General features: G+C 43.6%; 1 protein-coding gene across 1 annotated transcript in view; it reads left to right on the forward strand.

The window, feature by feature from the left end:
* Positions 1-3,230: 3,230 nt before the first annotated feature.
* Positions 3,231-18,121, forward strand: part of SFI1 (SFI1 centrin binding protein) — a 28,933-nt gene continuing 14,042 nt past the window's right edge. Inside the window, 14 exon segments of the mRNA XM_059827706.1 lie at positions 3,231-3,281; positions 3,284-3,329; positions 5,343-5,377; positions 5,380-5,564; positions 6,594-6,665; positions 8,904-9,011; positions 9,311-9,405; positions 10,974-11,091; positions 11,370-11,472; positions 12,060-12,216; positions 13,006-13,167; positions 13,612-13,682; positions 14,747-14,839; positions 15,218-15,315. Of these exon segments, the coding sequence (XP_059683689.1) occupies positions 3,231-3,281; positions 3,284-3,329; positions 5,343-5,377; positions 5,380-5,564; positions 6,594-6,665; positions 8,904-9,011; positions 9,311-9,405; positions 10,974-11,091; positions 11,370-11,472; positions 12,060-12,216; positions 13,006-13,167; positions 13,612-13,682; positions 14,747-14,839; positions 15,218-15,315 (1,394 nt within the window).

Below are 18,121 nucleotides of genomic sequence, written 5' to 3' on the forward strand. Positions count from 1 at the left end.
CACGCGCACCGGGCCGGCGCCGTCCCCCGCCCGCCTCCGCTCGCGCGGCTCCGGCCCCCTCCGCGCTGGCTCGCGCGCCCGCTCCCGATTCGCCCGACTCTGTCTCTCCTCAGCCGCCGTAACCGGGGCCTTCCGCTACCCACCCCGCACCCATTTAATGGCCCGCGCGCAGGCGCGGCGGCGGGCGCGCGCACTGGGGCTCCCCCGCGCGGCGCCTGACTGGCAAAGGCGGGCGGCGGCGGGGCCGCGCTCCCCCCCGCCCCCCCGCCCCGTGTCTGGCGGCGAGTCCCCGCCGCAGGCCAGCCCGCCGAACCGTCGTCTCACCTTGCGAGCGCTGCGGTGGGTGAGGAAAGGCTCGGGGCGCCCCGAGGGCCCGCAGGCACTCGCGGCGGACAGCCCTGTGGGGGAGGCGGCCGCCGGGAGCAGCGGCGGCGGGACGTGGTGCGCGCCATGTGCCGGGCGCGGGGCACCGGGCGGCAGCGGGGCCGGGGCCGGGGCCGGGGCGGGCAGAGCCCGTGCCGCCGCAGGCCCGCGGCTGCGGGGAGGGCGCGGGGTGAAAGCAGGGCGGGAAGCGGCGGGGCGCGCGCGGCCCCCTCAGCGCTTCAGGCCGAGCCCGACACCGGCGGCGGGCGGCGCGGCTGACGGCTTCGTTAGCGCGTCCGTCGGGCTCTCCGCTTCCTCGTACCGCACGTCGGCACGGAGTCATTTACGGGCTCGGGGAAGTCTCCCCGTCAGCGCCCGCCTGCAGCCCAGCGCCTTCGCGTTCCCGCCGTGCGCGGCCCGTCCCCCGCGGGAGGGCGCGGGGCGGTCTGGCAGGGCCTCCCCCCGCTGCCGAGCCTGCCCGCGGCCCCTTCGCCTGGAGGCGGCGGCGGGGAGGTACAACGGGAACGCAGGCGGAAAATGCCGGTGCCCCGCGCCCGCCGCCCTCTCCGGGTGTATGTGGTTTAAAACGCCCTTTCACCTGTCTCCTGCCAGAAGTGAGATTTGGCATTTCCACGAGGCAGAAGGAGGGACGCGGCGTAGTGGGCAGAGCGGCTGATTCGGAGGCACTTGGGAAACCTTTCGGTTGTTGGCAATAGGGAGCAGAAGTTGTTTCCCACATCAGTTGAAGGAGTTTACTTGGTGAGCCCTGTCACTTGCTCCGTCTGCCTGCGGCGCTGTTGGGGAGCCGTGTCCCGGGCACCCACGTCCCCGGTATCGCACAGGCGCGCAGCGGAGTTTTCCAGACTCCAGTGGCGGAGAGGTCTGTGCAGGAGCGAGGCAGTACCTGCAGGATCTGGTGAACAAAATGTTTTCTTCCCTGGTCTCTAATGAAGTTGAATACCAGTATTAAAAACTGGTTGCCTGTGGAATGAAACAGAAATAAACGTTTCTTATTTTTTATTTAACTGACAAAGTGCTGTATTATAAATAAGGTAGCGTTGCAGCTATTGCGAAGTTTCTCCTAGCCAGTTTGCTTTTCAAATACACAGCGAGACTCGATAGCAAACGGCGGCCCACGAGCCTCTCGCTGAGCGGCCGTTACGAGATGCTGTAGGCACTGGCTGTGAGAGGCCCAGAGCCGTGTGGTGTTCCACTGCAGCTTTCGTGTGCATCGCTATTGTGAGCTGAAATACTGTTCTTGGTTCCTAAAGGCACATCTTTTGTAAGACCCTGGTTAGTGGACACTTGCAGCAGAAAAGCCCAGTGGCACAGAAATGGCAAAACACTTTGTTTTCCTCCACTCGCAGTGCAGCGTGAGCAGCGGGTCAGTGCCAGGGCACACTTAGCCCCTTTCCCGCTGCTCGGGACTGCGGTTTATACCTGAAGCCGACCAATATTTGTCCTGGCGATGGCTGCGCCCCCCGGGCAGCCCGAGGGCCCAAGGTCAGCGCGGCCTCGGCCGGCCCTTAACCGGCGCGGGGGCAGCGGCCCGACCGGGCAGCGCTCCCGCCGGGCCGCACGGCTCCCCGTCGCCGGGGGGCGCTGCGGCGCCGCGGCCGAGGGGAGGGGTGCGGGCGGGCGGCGCTCTGGCCCCTCTTCACGGTGGTGGGCGGGGCTTATCCTGCTGTCGCTGTGAGGGTGGGCAGAGGGCGGGCGGCGCGGCTCTGCGCGGGGGCCTGTGTCTCCCCTCCCCTCCCCTCCCTCAGGGCGCTCGGCCGCCTCTGCCCCTCCCGCGGCCTGCCGGCGGGGCTGGCGCTGCCGCTCGCCCCCCTTGGAGGCGGCTTGCGAGGGCGGCCGGAGCTGTGCAGGCGTCCGCTTGAGCAGGGACGTCTCGATTAGGGAGGGCAGAGCCCCCGGGCTGCCGCTGCTGCCCGCCGGCTTACGGGCGGCGCTGCGGGGCCGGGGCCGGGGCCCCGTGAAGCGCTGCCTTCGCCCAGCCGTTCCCGCAGCCGGCCGGTCCCGCGGGGGAGGCTGCGCCGCTTTGGCTGCGGGGCCCGCAGCGCCTTCAGCGGGGCGGGAGCCGTGCGTGGGGTGGCTGGGGAGGCGGGCACCGCGGCCGGGGCCTCCGGCGCCTCAGGGCAGGGTTCGAGCGGCACCGTGTGGTTCCTGAGGGCTGGTCCGTAAGCACGAAACGCGTTCAGGTTATAATTCCCCTCTGCCGAGAGGAATTTCCTGTAGGCAAACTCAGATTGGCTGCAGTAAGTTTTTGTTGGGTTTTTTTTCTGTCACACCTTAAACCTGGCTTACAGCAACGTCCACTTTGGCCCTCATGCTTACGAGGGGATTGCTGGTCGTAAGTCCAGGTGCTTTCACAGGGTCGTACTCTCCTCGAGACCTTTGGCAGGTGGAAGGTTCTGTGCATATAGAAGTTCTTGCTGGAGCCGGGTGGAATTCAGTGTTTTCTGTCTGCTTGTGAAGGGAGAGAAGCTTAGTGAAAAGGAGGCACTTTGATTAAGTACTGATTTTGTCACCCTTGATTATTAGTGTATTTCTAAATAGGGGAACATAACTTAGGGTCATCTTTTTAGAGCATCTTTCTAGCACAGTTTCATTTGGGTAGTCACAGTTGCCGTCTTAGGATTCAAACTGTTACGACTTTATTACCAATAAATTATGTCAGCACGCTATCGTTCGGGTCGGCAAGGCTGTGAGTGTGTAGGCAGATGCTTTTCATGTAAAACCTCTAGAATTGCATTACACTATTCGTATGCAGGTCGAGTGAGTGGAATTCCTGTCATTGTTAAGATACAGACTGCATTTAGCATAGATCATTTGATGTATTAATCACAAATAACGGGAATTAATTTATGCTTTGTCCAAAGCTAATATACAACGTTCCAGTGCAGAGAGTGCATTTGCTTACTGCAGACTTGGAACTATAGCAAAATGGAGATATCCAGAAGCAGGTAAGCAATAACAAGATGCTACCTTGTTAAAGACCTTAGCTGTAACTCATTTTTTTAATTATGACATCTTATGCATGGGACAAAAGAAAGTTGAGTTATGCTTGTATGAGGGCTTGTTAGTCTCTATAGAACATTAATATTCAGAAAGTGTTTCTCTTAAAAACAAAGCAAAAACCAACAAACAAATGCACACCCCCCAAATCCATCATGAAACACAACTTTACGTGGGTTAACATTATCATAATACCCAAATATAAAAATGATGTTCTTGAGGTTGAGGTATTAGACTGGAATGTAAGATATTTGGATATAGTAGTTGGCCTAAGCACAGATTTACTCTGTGGTGCTAGTCCGTTCTCTTATTCTTCCCATGCATTTGTTTTCTAACTTTACAAGGGGGAAATGATCCTTCTTTGACTCTTATTTTTTGTGGTTACTTGACATAAATTCTCATGGACAAGGGCTGTCATCACTACATATGTGTAGCACATACAGTGTTTCAAATTTAGGAATAATCTGTTAAAAATTACAAAATGTTGGAAAATCCTTAAGTATTCACATGCCTTAGACTTTAGTACAAAACTTTCACATGTTCTACCCGAGCTTGATTTTTTTGACCGCTTTGTGTTACATTGTCATTGTATACGGTCAGGCCAGGTTTACATTTGGAGCAGATTAGATGGTTTTAAAGGGAATTGGGCCTAATAGCCGTGTACAAGAACTAGTGCTGAAAGCTATTTTGCATAAATTTAAAACGCTTTTCTTCAAAAGTGCGTACAGTTGCCTTAACTGCACGTCTTGATGTGAACAGAATTCTTTTGTCTGCCGGACAGGCCCCAGCTCTTTCAGAAAACATTCAAATAATATTTTATAGGAGAACAAGAATTTATCTCTCTCGCATAAAATACAGGTCTTGTTTTCTTTCATTAGCTTTGTTTTAGCTCCTTGCAGCTTGCTGGAACAAGCCAAAAATACTGCATTTCCTCCTATGAGCTTTTGGGGGGTGGGGTGTTTGGGTTTTGGTTTTGTTGTTGTGGTGGTTTTTTTCCCCACAATGATTTGTTGTTAATACTGTGAGCGGTTATTCAGCTGAACTGCTGAAACTTACTGGTATGGATTGTTCCAATAACTTTGGAACCAACATTTTTTTCTGGCTGCAGCCATGTTTTTCCTAGCTCAGTTCAGGTGATTATTAGGGTGAGACTTTAGACTATCCTGTCCTCTTCTGTTGCCTGTTATGGAGTTCAAGAATGTGTTTGTGATTCTAATGTGCAAATTTTCAGGGTGGTGGCAGTATTTGTTTTGGGAAAGAAGCTTCAATACAACTGGTTCAGCAAGTTTTATCTGGTTAGGGTTTTTTTATCATTGTTTTCAGAAAATTACTGAGACAAAATACTCACAATTCATAAAAACATACTTGTTATTTTTCAGATTAGAACTACACGTGAAAGTAAACTGTATGATGGAAAAATATGCCTAATTTTCCTTTTTAATGATGAATATGTAAAAACAGAAAGGGATTTTTAATTTTTTTAAAGACACATTTAACTAAAATAGGAACAAAACTAGGAAAGAGTTCCTTGTAAAAGAACTGTATATGTAAGTGCATTTCATGTTAAAATGGAAAATTCTCACTTCAGTTCCCTAGTCATCGAGAATTTTTCAGCAATAGACAGAATACCTTGGTATGTTTGAGAATAAAAGGCAGAAAAACACATTCAAATCTTCTCTGTAAGAGCACACTGTATGTACACACATGGGAGGGGAAGCACAAATGCATTTTAGTGCCTTTTCATTTCAACTTTAGAGGAGAAAGGAATGATCTGTGATGTGATTGCACCAAAATGTCTTTCTGCTTGTCTTGGGGAAACGACTTTAAAATTCCAGATAGTGAAAAATGCCTGATAGAGAGGCAGGAAATGTGTTTTAACATCTTGTGTCTGTCAACTTCTATATGTGATTGTATACCTTTGTTACAAATTCATTTATTGAAATAATGCCACTTCTTTGCAGTTAATGTAGTTTTACACAAAATATTTCTTCTTGCCTTTTAAGTTCAAAATCTCTGAAGACGCATGAAATCCAACAACTACCTAGCTGTCAAAGGTGTGCAACTGGGCAATCTGTTGCTCCCCAATCTGCCAGACATCAATTTCAGGACAAAGGTCATGACAATCTGGATCAAGTTGGGTATACCTGGCATCAGAGAAGAAGGTTAAAAGAATTCCAAATGAGGTGATAAGTATAAACCATAATTTTCACTGAATGGAGCAGGGGGATCAGACCTGGAGAAGTCTGTTTTTAGTAGTATGAGCACAGGCTAAGGCAAAGGTTTTATTCACAGGCACACCCGACAGTTCTGAAGATGCCTTGTGGTAACTTGAGGACATGCATTGGCACAGTCAGATTTTGTACATTTTTGATTTTTTTAATGTAAAGTTAAAAAATAGCTATTTAACATTATGCTTTGATGGGGACTGCCAGGTGTAATGATTTAGTCTTGCCCTCTTCTTGTGTTTCTTTACTTCTTTTGTTTGTTGAAGGGATCTTGACAAAAGTGGGATGGTAATTGTTTAGAGATTAAAAGCCTAGTATTTGTTGAACAAGTGGGACTGATTTAGCAACTCAGACTTGCTGAAAGAGGGAGGTCCTGTTCATGGCTGTGTGCTTTAATTACCTTGTGCTGGCTTTGGTGCTTATTTGGGCTCTCTGTGAGCCAATTAACTCTTAAATCCATTTGGAAAAAAGGGTGATAATATTACAGTCACAGATTAGTGAGTTGAACTGGTACTTGGAGAAGCTTGGTGAGAAGCTGAACTGCTGTGGGGGGAGGTGGGAAGAAGGAAGATCTGGTTTCGGGGCTAAACATTAGATTGGCTCAAGTATCCTGGAAACAAGTTTGACTCAGCTGGTTGACTTAAGGGAAACAGTGGTATTATTGCTTCTAAATTACAAAAAGGCTCCCCAGTTAATCAGCAGCCTGCTCAATAGTATCACTGGGTGTAAGTGGGCTGCTTGGAAGCCATTTCAGCTGCCTAGGTTTCCTAAACAAGTATGTCCCAATTCAACTCCTGCAATGATGTGTAGGCCTCTATTAAGGCTCGATGACTAGTCCTGTTAAAGGTACTAATTTCATATATGCATTGATCTCTCTAAAACCAGACCCTTAGTTTTATTACTGAAACTAGTGTAAAAGTTCCTACTTCTACTGCTGCCTGGGAATTAACAGAGTACAAAGACAACTAACCTTTCCTTATATTCCAGATATCTAGCAAGGAAATTCTTCTATCTATGGGCAAAAAAGACATTTGGACAAGTTCTCCCTTCCAAAGTCAGGTAGATAAAAGTTCCAGAAGTCAAGGGTGGGGTTTTCTGGGTTTTTCTGTTGTTTTTTTGTTTGTTTTTCATATAGTTCAGTGCTGTATCATTGGGCTAAGAGAGTACTGGCTGCCAAGAAAATATTTGGATGTCTCTTGAGATCATTTGAAGGTTTCTTTGAATACCCTTCTTGCTCCTGCTTTTTGTTTGTTTTTAATAATCATGTTTAAGTTTTACTGACTAAATTCATAGGAATTGTGGTTGTCTTGATGAAGTTGAACTGCACAGGCATATAAATGATGGAGTACGATTGTCATATTTGCTTTAAATTTAACAATTTTTGAAAGTTATAACTAGAGATAGATCTTGAAATTCGGTTCATGTTGTTTGTGCTGCTCTTAATGTATATCTGTATATGCTTTGTATCTGTCTGACTTTGAAATACCTGTGGCAGATGATCCGTTTCTGTTGTTAGTGTTCTGTCAGCAACTGAAAACCAACACTTTGATACTCTTTTCTTGTTTTGCTTTAATTTGCGTGTTCATTCTTGTTTTACCACACCCTTGGGAACTGAAGCGGTTCCCAGTGGAAAGACCTGAATTTGTTACAGTCAGAATAAGATCAGGCCTTTAGTTCTCCAATTTCATTGTATTATATCAAATATATTCTAAGTCTGCCTTAGCTGGTAAATGGATGTTGTTCTGTGAACCTTAGCATTCTTGCTATCCCATACACTGAATTTGCACTACTTTGGCTGTGTGTAAATTCAGGACAATGATTTTTTTTTTTTTTTTAGGAGGATGGGTGGAAATACATCTTATAAAGTTGAGCAAGGAACATAAGCAATTGCCTTTTTAGATTTGAGTCCCCAGTTCTTCATAGCTTTTATTTGCAATGTTCTGTTAATGCACCAAGTCCAAAAAATTAACCTATAGCTCATTTCTTTTTTCTTTTTCTTTTCTGCTTGAGTGCTTGGAATGACTTAGCAACTTGGCTTGGGGTAGGTAGCTGTGAAATGCAACTTGTGAGAGGATTCATATGTGTTTCACTGAGGGACCTCTAGGTATTCTAGGCCTAATCCTGTTGTTACAGACATGACCAATTTCATCAAGCTAGTGGGATAGTTGTGATCAAAGGTTGTGAGTCTGGACTTGTGTGCTTTTTGTTTGTTAGCTTGTATGTTTTCCTGGGTTCTTCTATTTTCCTTCTCTCCATCACAAATACAAAGAGATGAGAAATTTTTTTGAAAGTATTCCTACTCCAGTTGATGAGACTTTCTGGTTCTTAGGCTGCGGCCCAGGTCTTCTTGACCACATGCAAAAAAATTTGAGAGAATATTTTAAAATAAAATTAATTTCTTGAAATAGCAATTATTATTATGACTGTTATTTTTTAGTTAGGTGATCAAAATCCGAATTCCCTCATTACACCCTCCTATATTTGATTTTTTAGTTGTTAACAATTCGCTGAAATGTACCATCGCTTCTTACGTGCTCAGGCGTGTTACTTAAATCTGGGTATAAAAGCAGAGACTGTTCTACTGGGGTTAAAGAATTTGAAGGTCATACGTGACTTGTGAATCCATTTCGTGCATGGCTTAGCATCCATTGGAAGGAGAATGTACATGAGCAGATGAACAGCTTTGTTTTTGGCACAGATGATGTGCAACTTGCTGAAGGAGTTCTTAAGCCTATTTAAGTATTCTTTGGGAAGATTTTAAATTTGGGATGACTTAAGATCAGCATGCTGTTTTTAAGAACGCAATGGAAATATCAAAGCATTATAAAATCTGAAGTAGCTTTTGTGTTTATTTCTATACATAAAAATATTTTGTGTTAAAATAACAAAGAGCAAAATTAGCAAGCAAAATACATGTATCATTATTTATCAACTGTTCTGGTTGTTAGAGTAAAATGCAGAACTGAGAGAACTGAGGATAAAAGATGCGAGTTGTTCATAGGACTAAAGTCAATGGGCACTCTGATGTTTCGCAAGTCAGTTAACAACATCTGCCTTTCCTTCCTTGGCTTTTTGTGAAGTATTTACAGTCAGTAAGCTGATTGCTTCTTGTCATACTTCAGAGTCTTGGAATAAAGTGTCACAGTAGGGTAGTGTTTTTTTAAAATGCAATTAAGTTATGTTAGGCTAATCAGACAAGACTGGAAAAGAGGTAGCATAATCTTCATTAAAACTGATTTGTGGTCAACCTGGAAACCTGTATGAAGTTTCCCACGTCCAAATCTTTCAACTGTTTAGATGCTTTTGTGACCAGAAGATTCTTCAAAAATCTTTTGGAGTCTGGAAGGAGTGGTGGACTGTTTGCAGAGAAAGGAAGCTCAGCCTCAGAGCGGACAGCCATTACAGGTTTGTGAAATGACTTCCTATTATTGTGCCTATATAGCAGTATCAGAAGTTTTCCTTAGCTTCTGAAAGAGTTATTAATACCAGTAAGCAAGTTACATCAACAGTTATCTCTAGGCCAAGAGCAATGTCTTCATTGCTTATTTTCATATTTTTCTTCCCCTCTTTTTTTTTTTTGTTGTTTTAGGATGAAGTAAGAATTTCCTATCCAATGGAACTTTAGAGTGCAACTGAACTTGAAAGAATTCTAATTCTACGCATTGGTAGCTATGTCACTGAATGGTGCTTTTCTCATTTTTCAGCCATTTACTCCATAATTTGATATTCAAGGCTTGGAGAGCCTATGTATGCCAGCAACAAGGGAAGAGGAACAAATATTATGTTGCAGAATCTCATGGTAAGTGAAGTGATGGTAACTACTTTTATTTGGGTGTAACTACCTTTATTTTGAGATGGGAGTTTCCAAGGGAAATACTTACATAGAATCTCTGTCCCGTGTGCATGTTTGCACATGGACCTCCCCCACCCTATGGAAGTGTAATGCTTTTAGGTACAGATGGTTGCCTGTCTAAAGCTGGCGGGGGGGGTTCCGTTAGATGCACTCCTGTATGGCTCTATAGTTACTTAGGGATGCCAGTGAATAAGCTTAAGGGCCTCTCCATCTGCTCTGGATTGTTACTTGTTTTTGGGCGGGTGGTTTGGTTTTTTTTTTGTTTGGGTTTTTTTTTACTTTATCACTATGTGTGTTCAAATAGGTATTTTTTCAATAGAGTGTGTTATTGGAATTCTCTATCAGCTGTGGCTATAGAAATTAGATAATAATTCCCTGTGGTATTAACTGCACATATTTTATCTGTATTCACTATTCCTTCCAGCTTGTGTCTTGCAATTGAAAAGAAGCCCAAGCTTTTGAAGTGCCCTCTGTCTTGTTGTATAGATTCTTTGTTCTGCAATGGATTTGTCCTAATGATGAAGTTGCCTATATTGGTTGCAACTTCCTTTGGTTTCAGGGTATATCTGTTTCCCTGAAGAGGAGGATGACCCTCTTTTAAAGATGATACTGTGGTTTTGTTCTGTCCTGATTTGGAAAATAAGTTAACTGGTTTCTTTGCATATGAATGTAGCCTCAGAACATTATATAGACTGGCACCTTTGGAAAGAAACTGATAGGCTACCTAGATTTCCTTTCTTACTGAGGCCAGAGTACTTACAGAAACAACTGTGTGTTACTTAGTCAAAAAGATAGAAAAGTGATCTCTTTTAAGGTAGGTTAATACTTGATTCACCTGATCACAAGGAAATCTTACAAAAAAAAAAAAGCGTGGTGGGTTTTTTTAGTGTAAGTGTGAAGTGGCATAAAATCAGTGATGTTTTTTCTAATACCTTTGCTTCAATAGTGTCAGTTCTGACAAGCCAGGCTGTTGTGAGGAGAAAGTGCAGTGCGCTGCATAAAGTGTTAAACTGGAATTTGTGACACCACTTCTGGTTTTAGCTGCGGGACCAGCCTGCTAAATAAACTTAACTTGTTTCTGGTTGATTTCTCTGCTTGTAATAGAGAGTAACTCTTGAAAAGCTACTGGTGAACCTGATGAACTTTTTTAAAATGAACCAAAGAAAATCCTGTCATTCTTACCCAATAAGGTTGTTACGCTGAATATTGTTATACAATTATATACCCTGTAAGCACTGAAGACAAAGCAGTGGCATTGTCTGATAATTCACGCTGCTCTGAACAAGTGGCATGATGCTGTCAGCATTTCAGAGATTCTTGTCAGTGGGACACCCTCAGCCAGGATGGATGGTCGAGGCTGAGGCTCTGGTGGCAGCTGTTTCAGGGTTTCCCACGAGGTGTCACTGCGGGTTGAGGGGATGGGAGGTTGGGGACAAGTGGTGTTACGGAGTGGTTAAAAAATGCCAGATTCTTACATGAACTTAAGATGCTGTAATTTTTTTTATTGTGCACAGCAAAGAAGCAAAAATTGCTCAGGACCTGGCAGCGTTGGCTGGTTTATGTTGATGTTCAAAGGACAAAACATGGGATGCGAACTGTGGCACTGGTATTCAGGGAAAAAAGCTGTTTGCGGTAAGAATGGAATGGAAACAGGCAGAGAGGCACTGACTACAAGGCCATAGGTTTTACTTGTGGTTTGTTATCTTTTCCTGCAGTGACTTTGTTCCAGGTTAAATTTTTATTTTTTTCTTCTTTTTGGTGTGTGTGTGTGTCTGAATTCTTCTGGTATGCTCATAGACTGTGAATTTAAAAGATTGTTGTTCACACCCTTTTCCAGAGAGAAGGTGGTGATTTTTTGCACCAAACTATGGAGCCTGCTTTTGAACATGTCTGTAACATTGTTTTGGCAGCGTATCATGGGCAGTGTGGAGAAGACGACACTACCAGAACTGCACTGGGCATAAAATGAGTATTTTGGCTCTGCAGCATTGGGCCCAGAGCCTGCAATTTCGAGTAAGTCCCAGGAGCTTCAGCTACTACCATTTCTCATGTTGAAGTTGCATGCACGTGTGACTAATATTCCAGATTAATCAAAAATAGGCCTTATACTCATTTGCTTTGCAAGTTGCAATGGAAGATGATTGGAAGAACGTATTAGGACATGAGGAAATGGAATGAAGCTGCGTGAGGGGAAGTTCAGATTGGACATTAGGAAAAGGTTCTTCACTGAGAGGGTGATTGGTCACTGGAATGGGCTCCCCAGGGAAGTGGTCACAGCACCAAGCCTCTCAGAGTTCAAGGAGCACCTGGGCGATACTCTTAGTCATATGATTTAGTTTTAGGTAGTCCTGCAAGGACCAGGGAGTTGGACTCGATGATCCTTATGGCTCCCTTCCAACTTGAGATATTCTATGACATTTCTTTGGCATTTGTTTTTGGGTTTTTCCCCCCCCCTTGTGGGGAGGAACCTCATTGCTCATGGCTTTCACCTTTAGATCTTCCATGGAATTTCCTATTGCCTGTGTGTTCTTCCTCTTCTCTTCTTTGTTCTACTTCCCCAATCTTGTCCTCTTGCCCTCCCTCCTCAATTGTTTTGTCAGGCTTGGTTGCAGTGGCGAGAGCTGTATTTATATAGCCAGAATGACAAGCAGAAGGAGACTAGGGCAGTAACTCACCATCGGCACTGGGAATTGAAGAGATGCATGGAAGCATGGCTAGGATACTTAAACCTCCACAGAGCAAAGAAACTTCAGAATGGTGAGTGAAGATTGTGAGTTAGGACAGAACAGGGCTCAGCCCCTTTGCTTAGGGCACAGTGATGTGTTTTTCTATTCTAGGAGATGCTGCAATGTTTTTGCTTGCTCAACAGATGATGAGATGCAACTTGGACTGTACACTGTTGCAGGCCTGGCTGGCTAAGGTTATATACTGAACTGTCAGGAAGATCACCTGCTTTCCATGTGATTTAAAAGAAAAAACTTTACAGTTCCTTTGACGGAAACTTGCACATTGCATATTATATTCTGACTGAGATACCTGGGAGAAGAATGTATTCAGGACTATTATCAGTCAATCCATGTGTGGATTTTCTTGATAATCAGACAAAACACAACTGGTACAGGATGGCAAAGATTATTACCATCAGTTCTTTTGTTTCTTCCCTTGAAGTCACTGGAATGAGTTCAGACATTTGTGTGAATTGCCTGTTGATCGGTGGTAGTGGAAAAGAATCCAGCTTGGATATCTGGGAACTAGTAACAGGAGCATGCTGAAATGTAAGCAAGCTTGTGTATGTTGAACAAGTGACACAGCGTCTTAGCTTCCCCTTCTTAAGTCATACAGTATGTTACTGCTTTAAAATTGCTTTTGTGATGAATAGGAAGAATATAGTCCATAGCTGATTGTTACTGTGAATTCTTACCACCGTTTTTCAGTGTTAGAGCTTCTGTCACTTCAGAACCAGCGGCTTAAATGTCATGGCCTCATCTGACATAAATGATCCCAGGATGGAACAAGGCATGAATAATTTGTGTGTTTGTTTTCTAGAGCTGGCCCAAGAGCATCATCGAAGCAGGATAGTCTGTCAGTATTTCTCTGATTGGCGGCTGTCATGGGAGTGCAGAAGAAGAATGCATGCTCACCAAAAGGACATGGAAAAACTAGCAGCAAGGATTGCCTTATGGAGAGTCTTTGCACACTGGAAGCATTGTATCCAATCTATATTTAGTCCCTAGCAGGGACAGATTAAAAGCATTCCCGTGGGGGCAAGATCTGGTTAATAAGCAGGAATGTTGTGCAGTAGTGTGGGTGGCAACAAACATGTTATCATTAAAAGATGTATGTAAGGCCATACTAACAATTAATAAAACTGTTGCAATTACAGTATGTTAGCCTGTTGACAGCTAAGAGCGTGCAGAAGATAATTTAAGGTGGGGGAGGAATTCCTTCCGTAACAGTGAATCAGAAGTGTATTGTGATAAGCCAGCAAAATCTAAAAACTTCACTGTAATCAAAACTTGTGCAGGTAATAGTGCTGGAAATTCAAATATTGAAGCAAATGTAGATGGAGATCTAGTGCCCCTCTGTGGGAGAAGATTGTGTATGTATCGGGATGGATGTTTCTGTGTAAAAGGTACTTTAACTCAGTGACAGATGTTGTACTATGTGTGGAAGAGACTCGACAGTGTGGGCTGGCTGAAAAACACTACAAGCATCATCTGTTGGTAAGAGCTCTGTTATGCGTCAGGTAGAAGAGGCTCTGGAGAGAATTTTAGTACTTCGGACTGGCAGTATGCCTTTAATTCTAACAGTGGTGTGTGGGTGTTAAGTGAGGGATGCACCATTTTCTGCCATGGTGAATTTGGATCAGGTTTCTAAATTCCAACTATTCTGGAATCTGCCGGTTGAATCCAAATGGGGAAACTGTGCTGCTCTCCAAAATAGTTATTCTTCCAATTGGGAAACTGGTGAAGTAGCAGATTAATCTTGACGGTATTGGGCTACCATGCTCCCTGGCCATTTCACCATGAGATTGCATTTTCCCTGATTTATTTTTTTTTCTTCTCACCTCTACCCCAAATGTTTCTGCTTACGCTGTTTTGCTACAAGAATTATTTTTTTTCCTGTGTAGTAATGGATACATGATGCTTTTCATAGGAGTCCAGTGATAGCTTATTGCATATGCAGGTAGTTGAAGGCTGTCTGAAAGGTGGGCACAAGCAAACCTCTAGCTTTTTCAGAACTGAATTATTTTCAAGTGTGGATCAGTACCAATCATCAAAAGAATGACAGTAAATCTGTTTGGATCGTAGATTGAAAACATTAGTGATTAAAGAGCACTTTAAGGAAGGATGTTCTTATAATGCTATTTACCATGTTCATCCCTGAATCAAGGTATTGTGGGATTGTACACCAAAAGACCTTGTGCAGAGGAGACCTTTTAAGGGAAGTGGATCTTTTCTATTTTCGATAAGGAGCAAGTTACAAGTTGAACTGAAGGAGGAGATAGATTGGGAAAGGACTTTGGTAGTGGTGTTCATAGCTGAATAAGGAGTTAGAGATCTTGCAATAAAACCCTAGGAAAGTGGAATGGAATTTTAGTTTAGTTGGAGAAGTGAGTTTGTGAGAGAAAATTGATGCATAGCTTTGATGACAAGTTTGTAAATCTTAGCTATTGCAAGGAGTAGCATCAAACATAGATTGTCTGTAAGGATCAGCCAGTTCTAAATTTATCAGTGCTTGCTGATTTGGATTACATGAAAGTTGTGTACATTTCTTGTTGTTACAGAAACTTGGGTTTAAGGGTCTTCGGCAGAATGTCATGAATGCCCATCTTCAGCGAATGAGAAAAAATCTGTCATACCGTCATCATCAAGTTACAGTGAGATTGGCTTTTTTTTATTCATGTGTTAGTTTTTCTTGATGTCCTATTGGCTTCTACTTTCACCCACAAAATACTTTTTTATTAAATCAGTGGCTTTGTTCCTAAATACTAACAGCCACAGAAAATCTCCTGTGTAAGTCAACTGTCAGTCTTAGATACATTATTTTAGTTTTCTGTTCTCCTGTGTTTATGGAGACTTTTTCTTTTACCAGAAAAATTCATAGCAGGTTATAAAACAATTTTGGTATATGAAGCAGTGCAGGAGGCAACCATTGCAGCATGCAGTTTCAGTAGGACATTTAATAACTTCTTTCATTGCATTCTTCTCCTCCCTCGATATCTATGTTTTTTCACGTCTTTGTTGTTTTGTTTCAGGTGCTGCAGAAGTTCTGGAGCCATTGGAAGTGCCGTTTGGAAGAGAAGGAGGAAGAACAGCAGCAGGCCTTAACATCAGTGGCTCATGCCCGTTATAGGTATGCAGAGAAGTATTAATACAAATTTGGGATGTGTGGGCCTCTTGTTCTCTTTTAAAATCTGGTAATACCTTTGGGGGCATGACCATCCTGATGCCAATTGCTCTTCTATTCTCTGAGTAATGGACAGTTTACCTCTGCTGCTTCTCTGTGAAATGTGAGAGGGCTCTGAGGCTTGTTTAGATTTAAGAGCTGGATGTATTGCTGGTAAGAGCAGTAGGTTGTAGCATGACCATGGACAAAACTCAAAACGCTTGCTGCTGCTTTACTGTGAGACAGAGCTGGGGGAGCTGATGGCTCACGTATGCTACCTCTGCTGCTAGAGGTACTCTAAGAGTGAAGGTAAGGCTTTTTTTGTAGAAGCTAAATTTATTTAGTCAACATAAGTCAACATTAACAAAGCAGCCAGAAGGCTTTTAAATTGGACCTGTGGAGTTTGCTGGGGAGTACATGTTTGTTATGACGAAGTTGAAAAGGTATATATTTGATTCTTATAGTTCCTCTGTCTGTTGGTTCTTAGTGCTGCTTTCAGTTGATTCCAAAATTGCAGGATGTGCAAATACCCTGTTGCCTTGGAACTTTCTTGAATTTTGGGTGAAGCCTAGCAGGAGACAAGGAAACCTCTACAGGACAGGTCTGTGCCACTTAGTACAGTGCTCAGATCCTGGGGCTAGAGTTGAGACTGAAAACACTTCAAGCACAATATTATGGTGTTGCTCTGAAGTGAAACCTGTTGAGATGTCACTATGTTAGTATATTAGTGCAACGAGCCACATAAAGTTGCTTGGTTTAAATTAGATGCAGGATAATAACGGAAGGAAGGGAAGCTTCATTCGGTCATGCAAGCTTATGTGTGATGTTCTTTATTAGCTTAGCAGAGCCTGCATTCAAAAAGGTATTTGATTTTACTGCAGCTCAGAGAACTACCTTGTGGCCTAATCAGTATCTTCCACTCAATAAAATTTCTGTCTCATTTCTTTTTATCCTCCCAGCAGAGTTTGCTTTAAGTATTAAAATTTTCTTCATTAAGAGAGGCTAATACTACAAGAGTGACTAATATACTTGGTACTGAGTTAGAGTTGATTCTTGTTTTATTTTCGGGGCATAATTACTGCACAAATCTCTCAAATTGCATGATGGCTTGGCAGCCGTATCACTTTGTTTTTGCTCAGAGATCACTGAAGAAATAATAATTACTACTCTGGTTACCTATCTTGCAGTCAGTTGCAGTATGTGCAGCTGGATTCAATATGAAACAAACAAGATGTGCCTGTAAGTTTTAATTTTGGCTCCAAGACCAGTGTGAAACTCACAGGAAAAGAACCTGGACCCACAATACCAGTTATGTTTCACAGCTTCAGTTGTGCCAAAATAAATCCATTACAACTGCTGGAGTTACTCTGATTTAAGTTTGCAATGTGCAATTGAGTGAAATTACTGGGAATCTTTCTTCTTTAGAGGTGCTTGGCATTTCTGTTTTCTGTTAAAGTAAATGGATGCAATGGGTTCTCATCACCTCTTAAAATTCAACCAGTAGCCTTTGTCTCAGGGTAATGATATATCTCACTAACTACTTTTACTGGCATGTTATGGAGGCACAGACATGTGCAGAAATTACAAGAGTGTGTACTTGTTCATTCTGGAGATCAGAGAGGGGGGAAATATTGATTGAAAGAGGAAAAAAAAGTGAGTATTTGCCTTTTTTGAGATGCCTTAAAGGCCTTGCCTGGGCTTGTATTCTTACCCATGGATTCAGTGCTGACCGTTCAGGTAGAGTTAAGATTTATGATGCTATTAAAGCCTTTTTCCCATTTTCCGTATTAGAATACTAACCAAAAAAAGTTTGCTTTCCTTGGGAAAGGGTATGTTTGGAAATAATGGTCTTACAATGAGTCCTCTCCTGGGACAATTCTTCCTGTGTAAGTTGAGAGAAAACAATGTTTTTTAACATTGAATCTTCTTTCCCAGTAGACTTGGGACCTTGCACCTTTCATTGGCAGAGGATGGTCACACCCTGTGTTCTAGCCTGATACTTCTCTGTCAACAGAAGCCTGGCTTCACTGTTAAAAAGCAAGCTGCAGAAAGTCTGTTTTGCCTTGGATATTGGCTTGCTTTTTGGGAGATTCACAGATAGATTTGGAGGGCAGGCTGAGTAATGAGGGCAGCTGCATTTCCACAAGCATTTCAGAGTTTTTCCAGCTGGTGTAAGAGTGCAGCTGTGGTGCATTAGCTTACCCTCTGGAGACAAGGAGAGAGAAAAGGCTCAAAGACTCAGGAGGTTAAGCTCAGTGAAGATGAGTTGCAGCATGCAACTGCTGCAATGTAACTTATGCCTCTCTCACCAGGGGAGGGATGAACAGATGGTTTGAAGGCTCTTGTTGGTTCTGTAGCCATACCTTGATTTCATGGGTCAGGAATGTTTTTGTGTGCAATCTTTTCTGTTTCTAAAGAGTATATATGAAGTCCTATTTCCTGAACTCAAAAGAACAAACGATAAGAAGTGTGTTCCTTGTTCAGAGGTCCAGGGCTGCTTTCCAGCCAGACCTAACTAAAACTTTCATGGCAGCTTGCCAGAACTCAGCTGCCCTGTTGGTCTCTGATGCACATATGTGCTGTCCCAAAGTCAGTGCCCCAATTGCTGTGTCTGGTGGTAAGATCTAGATGATATCCCAGAAGAGCCATCAATTGAGATTTGTGACTATCTACAGATCAAAGACACTCTTGCTGGTAACTACGCGTACCCTCCAGGAAGACTTACTTAACTCATGTTGTTTACCAACCTATAAACTTGTAATGAGCTCTAACA

This window comes from Gavia stellata, chromosome 21, assembly GCF_030936135.1.
Source record: "Gavia stellata isolate bGavSte3 chromosome 21, bGavSte3.hap2, whole genome shotgun sequence".
Lineage (NCBI taxonomy): Eukaryota > Metazoa > Chordata > Aves > Gaviiformes > Gaviidae > Gavia > Gavia stellata.